The sequence below is a fragment of the Danio rerio genome, chromosome 4, assembly GCF_052040795.2.
Source record: "Danio rerio strain M-AB ecotype USA chromosome 4, GRCz13ab, whole genome shotgun sequence".
Taxonomy (NCBI): Eukaryota; Metazoa; Chordata; class Actinopteri; order Cypriniformes; family Danionidae; genus Danio; species Danio rerio.
The window spans coordinates 75,210,206-75,222,500 of record NC_141024.2 but is presented as its reverse complement, the minus strand read 5'-3'; the positions used below and the strand labels follow the sequence as shown (position 1 = coordinate 75,222,500).

The window sequence follows — 12,295 nt, the reverse complement described above, 5'->3', positions numbered from 1 at the left end:
TTAAATCCTCAACACTTCTAGATGTTCTCCTGTGTTTAATAATAGATGCAGTGTTTTGTTCATGTCTTTGTTGATTTCATTTCTCCTAGAAACACAGATTGCTCATTTTGCTCGGTCAATAAGAACTGAATTAGTGGACATTTGTATTTCTGCATTTGCTTTACTGAAAGCCTCAAATAAAAACCTGTTTTGAACAGAAATGAGGCATTGGTGAAAATAAAGCAGTCAGGATATTAAAGGGGTGGTCCACTACGATATTATATTTTAAACTTCAGTTGATGTGTAATGTAGCTGTGTGAACATAAACAGCATCTCTGAATGTAAAATATTCAAAGTTTAATGCAAAGGGAGACCTTGATTTGTACAGAGTTAGCTTAGCAACGCCTACAATTAACGAATTTTGGGGACTACAAAAAATACTTCCGCCCCCTGTGAGATCACAAAAGTTCGTTATTGCGCATCCCACACTGCGCAGGTAAAGGCCGTGGCCAGAGGCGCTGTAACGTTACTGCAGAGAGAGAAATGCCATCCTGCTGTTTCCACAGAGCTGTTCTGTTTCTGTTGTTGGGCTTCCAAATGACACGACCCAAACACAGAAGTGCTTACAGTTCAATATTAATTATGTTCCAGAGAACTATAAAATACATAGCAAGCATGATTTGACAAAACACAGCTTCCAGAATCTCTCCCAGTTCAGTGCTGGATTCAGTTAAAATCTCCTCAAAGATGGAGCAAGGAGACGCTGTGAACTCTGAGTCATGACCTGTAAGTGTTTTTATTTGTTAAAATTGATCATGACATGTACAGTGTCTAACTTTAACGGTGTGTTGTAGCAAAGATGTAAACAACGGGAAATTATGGTAACCGCTAACGACTTAGCTAACGTTACAAATCTATATTTATCAAACGGCTGTAAACGCACACACACACATACACATACACGCACTCTTGGCCAGCACCTGCGTCTCTCTGTGGGAGACGGCAGAGTTTCTCTCTATAGGCAGCTTTGCTATGCGTTTTACAACTCGGACAATAAAGTCGCAAAAGATATGTGAACGATTCATGTTACTTACACAGGCATATTCCGCATATGCATGAAAGACGTCCTGTAACGCGTTGTTTTAAAAAAAATACAGCAATGATTTCCCAACTGGAGTGTAACATCAAAAACAAATCAATCCAGGCTCACAAAGGTCTCATCTCACATCTTGTGCTTTATTCTGTCACCATAGAAAATAACTTAATCCGAGCATGAGAGAAAAAGAACAATAAAAATCTCTCCCGCGCACATGCGCTTCTCGTGTTACAGATACTTCATTGTATACACGCATAAACACACTAAAAGGCACAGAAACAGTTAAAGGAGCCGCATCCCATTTTCACTCGTTACAGACACGTGTTGACTGACTGACTGACTGACTGACTGTTTACACAAAACGCGCGTGCTTGTCAGGGCGTGACGTGGAGCCGATCGGCGAATCACAGCATATTATGATGATGACCAATCAGAGTCACTTGAGGGTGGGCCTTTTAGAGAAACTAGGAAATATGACAGTCGTTTTCATGTTAGCTGAGTAGCTGTGTATAATCAAAGTGAGATTTATGAAAAAATAACACGATTTCCTTCAAGTTAAACATGAGCACACATTGCTTTGCATCTTATTAACACAACCAAGCCTTAAAAATAACATTCTGGACCACCCCTTTAAACAGTGGAGAAAGTCTTGTACACTCTGTAAAACAATGAACAATAGTTTCTCTCTCTGGACAAAATGGACACGTCTCACTGATATTAGGGCTCATTTGTGTTCACAGCTACAGCAGCATGTAATATTCTCCACTGCAAGTGTCCTCCTCTTCTCATCAATGCTGCTTTATAGATCATTCTCCATTCTGCTTTCATGACTTCTTCTACTGCCAGTGTGTTTCTCCATACCGTGTCAGTTCTGTCTTTTAAAATGTGCTCGTTATTTATTTCCACAATATCTCTGTCAAATATTTCACCTTCGGCTGAACTAACATCAGCACTTTCATTAAAACACAGCGATGGACTATTATCCCCAACATCTCCAACAACAGCTTCAATTCTGATATCAGGGAAAACTCCTCGTCATCTGGGATAAAAAGATCCCGACTAGAACTCTCCAGCAGTGTTTTTCATTCAACATCACACTCAGTTTATCTCAGAGTTCCTGTGCAAACCTTACTGATCCTATTCCCATACATTTAGCAAGATTCACTCAGTCCAGTGTCTGCTTCGTCAACAATGTCTCTCAATCGTGGCATTGTTTTGGATACTGATATGTCCATCAATCCTGGAGTGTCATCTCCTGACAAAAACCACCGGCTCTTCAAGACTCTTGGGCCCAAACAATAGTCTCTGGATGACCTGCAGTCTATACGCTGCTCCTCTACTCACAAGATCAACCAAGCCTTGACCTCCTTCATCTCTTGGTGAGAAGAGAACACTTTGAGGGATCCAATGTAGGTTGTCCCAGAACAAATTGACCATCTCTCTTTGAAGATTCGGTAGTAAACCAATAGGGGGTCTCCACACGCCAGCTTGTGCCATATAGAGGATCCAGCAAGCTGTTAACTATAAGTGTGCGGCCTCTATACGATAACTGGGGAAGAAACCATTTCCATTGTTGTAGAAGTCCTTGTATTTTCTCAAGCGTGTCATTCCAGTTCTTCTGAACACAGTCATCTTCACCAGAGGTATTTCAAGCCTCCTTTCTTCCATGTCAAACCTCCAGGTAACTTGGGAGGGACACCGCTCCAGCTGCCCACAAGCAGGGCTTCACTCTTTCCCTAGTTGACTTTAGCAGAGGAGATCTTCTGAAAATCACTTACAATAAAATCCAGTTTCTGAATATCTTCCGCATTCGATATGAAACAACAACATCATCAGCACAAGCAGAAAGATGCAGAGAAACGTCACAATGAGGAACACGCACACCCTTTATCTCAGAGCTTAGTTTATTCAGCACAGGTTGGATAGGCAGTGTGTACAACATCCCCGACACAGCACATCCCTGTCTAACTCCTCTCTGTACTGTAAAAGCAGCGCTCAGACCACCGTCGACTTTTAATACACTTTGAATGTCTCTGTACAAAACATTGATCATATTTACAGAAGCTGCGCTCAAACCAAACATTTCTAAAAGCTTTATTAAATATTCATGTTGTATACGGTCAAACGCTTTCTCTTGCTCTAAAGAGATCAGTCCACAATTAATACCCAATTACTTCTAAAACATCTCTAACCAAATAAATATTGTCAAAAACTGATCTATTCGCTATACAATAATGTTGATCTTGGTGTATTACTTGACCTATTACCTTACTCAATCGTGTAGCTGATGCCTTTGACAGTATTTTATAATGGGTGCAGTAAAGTGATGCTGGTCTCCAGTTGCTTCTTCTTTGCAAGTCTCCTTTATTGGTAACACAGTAATTACAGCTCTTCTGCAGCTTAATGGGAGTAAACCTTTATTCAAACTGTCATCAAGAATCAAAAGAACATCATCACCTATCACAGACCACAAAGATTTACAGAAATCTACTGGGATTCATCAATAGCTGGAGTCTTTCCACTTCCCATACTCATTACCGCTGTGTATAATTCACTCTGTGACGATGAGAGCTCAAGCATGGCATTAGAGTCTTCATCAGTGTTTGGGAGATCTTTAACTTCTATATGATCTGTATAATTGTGAATAAAAGTGAACAGCATGTTTACGTATGTCACTGGATTATAAAGTTCCTCTCCTGCATTATTGTTTAGTGAATGAATAATTCCACTTTGGCCATTTTTCTGTTCTAGACTAATAAAGCTTAGAAGGAGCCTCCATTTGTGTGATGTTTATTAAACCTGAATGAATGAATGCTCCTTGTGCTTTCACTCCTCAAAGATCAGCCAGCAAATCTGTGTTTGATTTCCGGGTTTCAGATTGATCTCTGCTTGTAGCTGCTGTTGTGTTAAACAGGTCTGTTAGTTCATCCTCTCGTTTCTTCATGGATTCAGGAACTCCTTTAGTGACAGTAAAAGTGTTTTCTTGGCATAATTGTTTAATGTGAATCTTGCCACAATCCCACCATTGCTGCAGTGAAGAATAAAGATGTTTTTCTTCTTTAAAATTCCCAAAAATAAAGAAAAGATTTCAATAAATGTCTCATCTTTTAAAAGGGACGTATGAAAATGCCAATAGGCACTCCTAATCTCCACAGAATGAACAATTATAGTACAAATAACAGAAGAGTGATCTGAAAACCCAACAGGAATTATTGTACAATCTTTGACACAATCTGCTTGAAAATGAAACATGTAAAATCTATCAAGCCTTGCCATTGAAATAAAATGATTCTTACTATGTGCCCAAGTGTGCTGTCTATTTTCATGATGATCATTCCTCCACACATCGCATAAATCAAACACTCTTACTCATTGTGGAAGCACTTTTAGTGAAGCAGGATGTGTTTCTGAGTGATTTGGATCTCTCTTCTCATTCTCTGTGCTGTTCAAATGAAAAACTCTTCTGATTTGATATCTTTAAGGACAGCACTAAAAGCATTGGAGAAATCTATTCTTTCATCTGCTTTTGTAGGAGCGTAAATATTTAAAGAAGTCGTTAAAATATTCTCAAGTTTTGCTTTAATTTGTAATAAACGTCCTTTGACTATTTCTTTCTCTCCACATAGAATTGGTGAGAACTGCTGTGAAAGCAATAGAGCTCCTCCTCCACTATTAGAGGACATGTGACTCATGAACACTTGAGCATCTCATTCTGTTCTCCAGTCTATTTCATTAAATAAAGCACTCTGAGACTCTTGAATGAAGGTCACATCAATACGTTTCATCTTTATAAACTCAGACAGACACATTCTCTTCTGACTGTTTCTAGCAGCATTCAAGTGTAGAGCTCCAATCTTAATGTCTCTCATAAATGATAGAAACAGTCAAAAACAGAAGAAGCTATCACACCATGTCCTGTTCTTCATCTTCACGCATTTGTTTTCTCATTTTTCTCATGGATTTTCTAAGACGGTACACGTCCTTATCACAGAAAGCTCCTTCCTTCATGCACCTCTTTACATCTCTTATAAGAGCAGATGGATCTGGACAATAGTCTTCAGCTTCAGTCTCTTTGTTTCTCTTGAAAGCTGAGTTAGTTGTTCAGTGTTGTACACCACTGCTGCTCTTCATCCTCATTTAGTGATGAAGAAAAGAGCAGCCTGAATCATTGGAGTCTGAAGAATCGCTGTCAATGTCTGAAACTGCACTTTCAGTCTCGCTCTTGTCTTCTTTGGTCTGTGTTATTGTCATCTTACCTCTGCCTTTTCTCCTTTTTATTGGAGCTTTGAAAAATGCCTCAGTTTGCATTTCCGCTTCATTTCCAGCCTCGTTGCTTTTTCCAGTGACTGCTATATTTTCTGTCAATACTGGCGTAACACTGTGACCATTCATGCCATCTATCTCAGAATGAACTGAAGCAGGTACAACAGAAGCGCCTGCAACAATTTGAGCCAGAGTCAATGTATTTGATTCAGACTCTACTGCCACCTCAGAGACATCAGCAGAAGATGCCACAGTCTCTGCAGCAGTGCAGCATCTACCTGCACTGAAAAAAGTGATTTTTGAGAGCGGTAAATATAATCTGTGAAAACCATATAAAATTTACTTGATTATTGCAGCCAACCAAGGAATTTAAAAGTAATGGGTAAATTCTACATATGCTACCCATTCGTCAACAGTAACAATCATCACATTGATAAAGGCAGTAAAGTATACCCTTAAACCGTGAGTTTTTTGCTTGAAATTGCGCATGCGTCAGCCCGCGTTTTTGAGTGACTGGGCGACGCTGGATCCTCTCAACGGCTGCCATCGAACAGCAGAAGTTAAGGTAAGCTCAATTTAAGGTCATTTTTGAAATTATGAGATATTACACATCACTTTTATTCTGCGTTCATTTGTTTAAAATGTCATTACTTGAAATTAAAGTTTGAAACTGTCGCTGGCGTCACCATGGCCCGGCACACACCAAGCCAACAGCCGGCTGTTGAGCAACGTCTGCCCGTCGGTCAGGCAACTTGGTATGTTGTGTTTCTTGCGTCGGTTTGATGTGTTCAAATACACAAACTGACCCCAGGCTAGAGGTCTGCATTCCTGCGGCTGTTTCGCGGAACCCGACCGGTTTTCTTGAGCACGGGAATAAATTTCCAGATAAAACGCAGTAACGTTAGCGGTCGGTAACTCTGGTGTAATTTTAACCGGAGCGGGTGGCCTAACTATATAGCGCTCCCGAGGGAGAGAGAGAGAAAGAAAGAGGGCGCATTCGCCGTGCTGTGTGTGGGTGTGTGTGTGTGTGTGAGTGAGAGAGAGAGAGAGAGAGAGAGAGAGAGAGAGATTACATTTGAATGAGAGAGAGAGAGAGAGAGAGAGAGAGAGAGAGAGCGTTAAAGAGCGCATCCGCCGTGCTGTGTGTGTGAGAAAGAAAGAGAGCGCATTCGCTGTGCTTTCTGTGTGTGTGTGTGTGTGTGTGTGTGTGTGTGTGTGAGAGAGAGAGAGAGAGAGAGAGAGAGAGAGAGTGAGTGAGTGAAAGAGCGCATCCGCCGTGCTGTGCGTGTGTGTGTGTGTGTGAGAGAGAGAGAGAGAGGGAGAACAAGAGAGAGCGCTACTGCTTTGCACTAACGTTACTTCCCTTTTGTCTTGTTTGAAACATAAAAACAGTACCTCTGTATCCCATTTTTAAAAAATTGTGGGATCAGTTAAAACATTTTAGAATAATTTTTTTTATCTTATATTTGGTATTTTTTTAAACATCAGTGTTTAATAATTTTTTTATAATCTTGTAATATGGTATATGAGGCATATTACATCTATGAAGCTAAGCATAGATATTAATATATGTAATTGCAATGCCTTTATTTTAGTGAGTTAAGTACACATAACACATCATTTCTGCATAACTGACCTTTGTCAGACAGACTGCCTTGATCAGAGGAGCACAGATAAACTACTGTATTTATTTCCCCAATTGATCGCCATTCTGCAATTAGTTTTTTTTAATGCCTGGGGTCATAATTCATTTTGCATATTAAACAAACACCTGAATAACCACCAGAGGTGATCATTTACATTATATTGTGATAAACACAAAATCAACTGTACAAAATCTAACCCAGGTACATGTCTGATCATTTCTTTTGTGTAATTTCTGTTTTAATTTCTGTTGCAGGCAGAGTCTGTGTATGTGGACACTCACTATTTGACCCTTTCTTCAGTTTCTCTTGTCTGTCCTCCACAAGCAGAGACTCACTGATAGACAGCTGTTACCCATTCTAGGCCTGACACATCCAAACACGACCACACCGCAAGTGTATCCTTTACAGGTATGCAAGTTTTCCAAATAAAATAAATCGCATTGTCCTCAAAGGTGTAGTTACCTTAACCAAAGTCCTCAGTTATGGGAAAAAATTGTAATACTTATTATCCTCCTTCTTCTTTCCTCATCTACCTCTTCTTAAAAAAATGACAATCAGATTATTTCTTAAAATTTCTGCTTCATTAAATATCCGTTTATTGCTTTGGCAGAACAATATTGAAGCAAACATATGCAAGTAAGCTCATCAACTATTAATAACCTGTCTCAATTTCTTTTCTTTCTGTCTCTACAGCTAAAGAAACACACTACAATCAACAATGGCGGTCCAGTTAAGAGTAATTTTAGAAGAACACAACATTCAAAAATTGAAACTTCCAACAGGAATTCCAAATACATTGGAAGATCTTGTTTCCATAATTACTGCAACTTTCCAATTGCATGGGGAAATTGGACTACTATACCAAGACAGTAACTTTGACAATCAGTTTTTCAGTGTCACCTCAACTGCTGACTTGCATGACAAGGCCACTGTTAAAGTGATCCTAAAAGAGCCGACAATCACCCTTGACCTACACCCAGTATTTGAATCATCTACATTGAGTACAGTGAGCACCCATCCTGCTAGTACTGCTGAAACGGACATCTGCCCTGGAGATCATGATGCATCCTCAGAGGTGTCAAACTGCGAATCTTCAAGTTCCAGTGATACCATTATTCTTCCTGATTCATGTCGCTCTGCTGCATGGCCAGTGCCATTCCAAGTACCAGAGTTTTCCAGAGACATAGAACTAATCCTTGCAGAGGCAAACAACTCGTATCATGCCACTGGAAGACACTTCATGGATGCCAGTATTAAATCAGCAATAATGCAAGAGCTTGCAAAAGTAATTTTTTCATACACCGCTTACCCAACCAATGAGCAGATCCTCTCAGTAGCTGAAGCCTTGGTTTCTAAGTTTCCGTGTCTTAGGGAGCCAGGTTCATTTGCGGGATTATATGGCTGGCAGCAGCGCATAAAAAACAAGATGCACAATTACCGTGCCAAGCTAAGATCTCGAAAATATTCTTACCCGGAAATTGAAATCAACACCTTAAAAAGGAAGCATCCCGCTGATGTAGGGCCTTTAAAAAATATAAAAAAGGCCAAAAAAGCAGAGGTTAATTACCTCCCTCCACACCCTACTGGTGAAAGCCAAGAGACACTGGAGAAAGAGAGACTTGAATTAATTTGTGAAATTACAAAGAAAAACAATGCAAAGATAATTGCAGATAAAATGAATAAAACCTTCTCTAGCCGAAGAATTGAAGTGGTCAGCCTCAGCCCCTCTGTTGATGTGTTTAAAGAAAGGTGGCCAGCATTATTCACTGAGGCTCAGGTGAGAATTTTTCTTTTTTTTCCCCCCACTAAGATACTTTCATGTGATTACTATGAGATCTGGTCTGTCATTTAACATATAATTTTTGTTCTTTTTACTTCCTAGATCAAGGAGGAGTTCAGACGCATCACAACGGTTTCCTTGGAGGAGACATTCCTGCGGAAGCTTGATGAGTACACACCTGGTCTTTTGCGGCTAATGCGTGCCAAAGGAGGAGCAGCTGGTTGCAAGATGCGTCCTCTGCTGGACAGTTCAAATGTATGTTATTTTATTTTTTCATAGATATATAATTATTAATATGAGGGAATTAAAAGTTAAATTATTTGTAAACAATTGCTTTGTTGTGTTAAGTTGAGCTCCTTACCAACCTAAACTAACTTTTAACATCAGTGTGTGAATTCAGTCTTATCCATCTATTTTCTTTGCTGCTTTATCCGGGTCAAGAGAAGCTTAAGCTAACCCAGCATTTATCAGGCGAAGGGGCAGGGTTCTCCCTGGACAGGTCGCCAGTCTATTGCAGGGCCGGAATTCAGTCTTAGTACATGCAAATAACCCCCCACTCTGCTAAATTGTATCTCCCTACAGACACAGAACATTGAGGAAAAAAGAGATGCTGTTGTCTGCTGCCTCATTAACTACCTCGGTGAAAGACAAGAAGATCTTTTCCATGAATGGCAGGTATGTCATATGGATAACATATTCTTGATTAACTCAAGGGATCCTCCTCTTATATCTCCCTTTTCCTTTTGTCTTCTACTCCCTTCTGCTCTCCTTTAGATAAACTGAAATATATTGAAAGAGCATCTTGAAATAAAATTGTGTGTGCTTTTTGTTTCTTTCTTTTTAACACTTAGGAATGTGAGGAGTACACAGACAAAACAATGAAGGTGATTGTGAAGCACAATGTCATGGCTGAGGAGGACGATTTGTCTATTGTGATCGAGGGAAACCAAGTGATGGAAGGATGTGGAAGCCGAACAAAGGCATGCATACTGCTGATGGGACTCATATATGCAATCAACATTGAATATCCAAAGGAGCTGAAGAACACATTTGAAGCTTTTCAAAAACTTTTTTTGGAAATTGATGGGGCAAAACTTCTGAAGAAAGTCCACAGCCTCAAAAATAAGCTTATGCAGTAGACATTTCTCTCCTTGTTTAAAGGGGATTCTTTGTTTGGACATACCTTGATGGAGTTGTAATGGACTGTTTTATATTTTTCTTCTCTTCCCTCATTTGCTCCACATACAGACACAGACCCATCCACTGTTTCTCAGCCCTCTCCATTGCTCTGTGTTTTCCCCCATATTGACAGAAAAGGAATACTAATAGATAGTGGCCTGAACAATTTTGATCTCACCTACCCTCTTCCCCATTTGTTTGCTTATTTCATTCTGATCCTATCTGCGAGAGTGAGAGTAAGGACAAAAAAAAAAAAAATTATGGTATTTTGTTTTTCTTTTATCTTTTTTTATATTTAATACTGTACATGCACAGAAAAACGAGGTTGTGTGTGTGGTTTTGCCTTTTAAAATATAATAAGTGGCCTCTGAAAGAGTTGTATGCGAGTAGCCAATTATTCAGAAACAACATTTGAAAATTATCTTAGTGAGCTATAAAACAGGTTTATTTGTTCATTATTGTGTGAAGCTGTTGCACTTTATTTAGCACTTTATTCTGTGTTTTTAGATACAAGAAAATCTTGATGTGATTGATCATTCAGCACTGCTCTGATTTCCTCACTTCTTTTTTATTTTCCTTTTTTTGCTCCCCTCTCTCCTCACTTTTCTTTTCTTCTCTGATCTAGATGTGTTTTATTATCCAACATTATTGAAACAACATTTGAAACTGTTGTCTTAATGAGTTATAAAACAGGTTTATTTGTTCATTGTTGTGTGAAGCTGTTATACTTTATTTAGCACTTTATTCTGTGTGTTTTGATAATTTGGTGCATCAGTGCTGCATATAAGCAAGACTGTTCAGTTATTTTGTTTTATGAATGTATATGGATAACAGACCACTGGTCAGTTACTGTTGTGTAAATCTGAAAAGACACAAGTTTAGTCTAAGAGTTTAGATAAAAGAAAATCTTGATGTGATTGGACATCCAGCTCTGCTCTAATCTCCTCACTTCTCCTTTTTTTTCCCTTTTCTTTGCTTACTTCTTTTCTGCTCTGATCTGGATGTCCTAAAACAGGGAAATGTTTTATTATCCAACATTATTGAAATATTTGATAGATCAGCGAGTTATAAAACATGTCATTACTTGAAATGTTGTGTAATGCTGTTGTGCTGCACTTTATTTTAAGTGCGTTTTCTGATTTTTTGGAATAAAAACATTGAGTTGATAACCAATTTAAATGTCTTTATTGTAGAGGTAGATTTTACCTACTCTGAATAAGTAATTGTTATTAGGTAACTGATATTAATAAACTTCGATTTAAAGAGATAGTTTTTACCTAATAAGTAGGTGTTGAATATATACATAAATGTGAGGTATTTTTTACCCAATTTTTGTAGTATTTAATAGCTTTTTACTTCAGATAGTTTATACTCAATATATGGGATTAAATCTACCCAGCCAAAGACGATAGTTTATACTCAATGTATGGGATTAAATATACCCAGCCAAAGTCAATAGTTTATACTCAATATATGGCATTAAATATACCCAGCCAAAGTCGATGCAAATTGTTACCTCAGATTTATTGGGTAAATTCTATAGATTAGTTTTTACAGTGTGCTTTCAATCTGGGTGTTTTCCTAAGGCACTGAACACGACTCTTCCAAACACCGAACATGCGCTCGACTAAAGCCCTTGTGCGCATATGAGCCTGGCTGTAGCTGAAACCCTTCTGAGCATGCCCACTGTCACCAAGCAAAACTCCATTATGATCTCTTCTGTCAAACTGAGTATACAGAGATGAGCTGAGGAGGATCATGAGTTGCACATTTCCACCATGCAGCAATGTTTGAGAGCTCTAACTGGGGAGTTCATACACCTCGGGCATTGATGGAAACCCAGTTCTTTTGGTTCCTGTATTCCTCCGCATCTGGAGTAGAGGGACACTTAATGGGAATATGGGTTCCCTCTATGCAACCGATGACTCCTGGAACATTTCTATATTCATTGAACAGTACCTTGTAGTTAGCCTGGGTTCCAGCATCAGGGTGGTTTACGTGATGTGCTGTTAATTCACAAATGGTTTACTTCATGCATCTCGAACACTTAATTCATCAAAACCTTGCACTGGGTCACTTCTGTCTGCAAGAACTTGCCTGGCTGGTGGAAAGCGCTGATCATCATTGACAGAGTTCAGGTAATCCATGTGTCCTCCAAATGAAATGAATCTGAAGTTAAACCTGCCTCCTGATAGATTTAATTTAAGCCTCAGTTTAGTCCTGAAGTTGCTCTAGTGTTCCTCCAGGAAATCAGCCTGTTCAGTTCTGGACTAGACTAAGTCTTAGACTTTTAAAACCGTGACAGAGAAAGCACATTTCTGTTAGTCTGATCTAAATGGCCATTTCAGTCTA

General features: G+C 39.1%; 2 protein-coding genes across 2 annotated transcripts in view; both read left to right on the top strand.

The window, feature by feature from the left end:
• Positions 1-241, top strand: part of LOC108184069 (protein NLRC3-like) — a gene marked incomplete at its 5' end in the record, with an annotated part of 44,123 nt that extends 43,882 nt beyond the window's left edge. Inside the window, 1 exon segment of the mRNA NM_001444298.1 lies at positions 1-241. This exon segment is cut by the window's left edge and continues 1,580 nt beyond it.
• A 5,851-nt stretch (positions 242-6,092) lies between these two features.
• Positions 6,093-11,116, top strand: LOC147845315 (uncharacterized). The gene is made up of 6 exons (XM_087249983.1): positions 6,093-7,126; positions 7,239-7,392; positions 7,678-8,761; positions 8,867-9,019; positions 9,347-9,439; positions 9,616-11,116. The coding sequence occupies exons 3-6, from the start codon at positions 7,703-7,705 to the stop codon at positions 9,901-9,903; spliced, it is 1,593 nt and encodes a 530-aa protein (XP_087106109.1). The 5' UTR covers positions 6,093-7,126; positions 7,239-7,392; positions 7,678-7,702; the 3' UTR covers positions 9,904-11,116.
• Positions 11,117-12,295: the final 1,179 nt, after the last annotated feature.

What these genes read in the sequence shown, in the direction of transcription:
- LOC147845315 (XM_087249983.1), top strand. Translation starts at nt 7,703, where the DNA reads ATGGCGGTCCAGTTAAGAGTAATTTTAGAAGAACACAACATTCAAAAA. An exon ending in CTCTGCTGGACAGTTCAAAT is followed by an intron (nt 9,020 to 9,346) that starts GTATGTTATTTT and finishes ATCTCCCTACAG; the next exon opens with ACACAGAACATTGAGGAAAA. An exon ending in ATCTTTTCCATGAATGGCAG is followed by an intron (nt 9,440 to 9,615) that starts GTATGTCATATG and finishes TTTAACACTTAG; the next exon opens with GAATGTGAGGAGTACACAGA.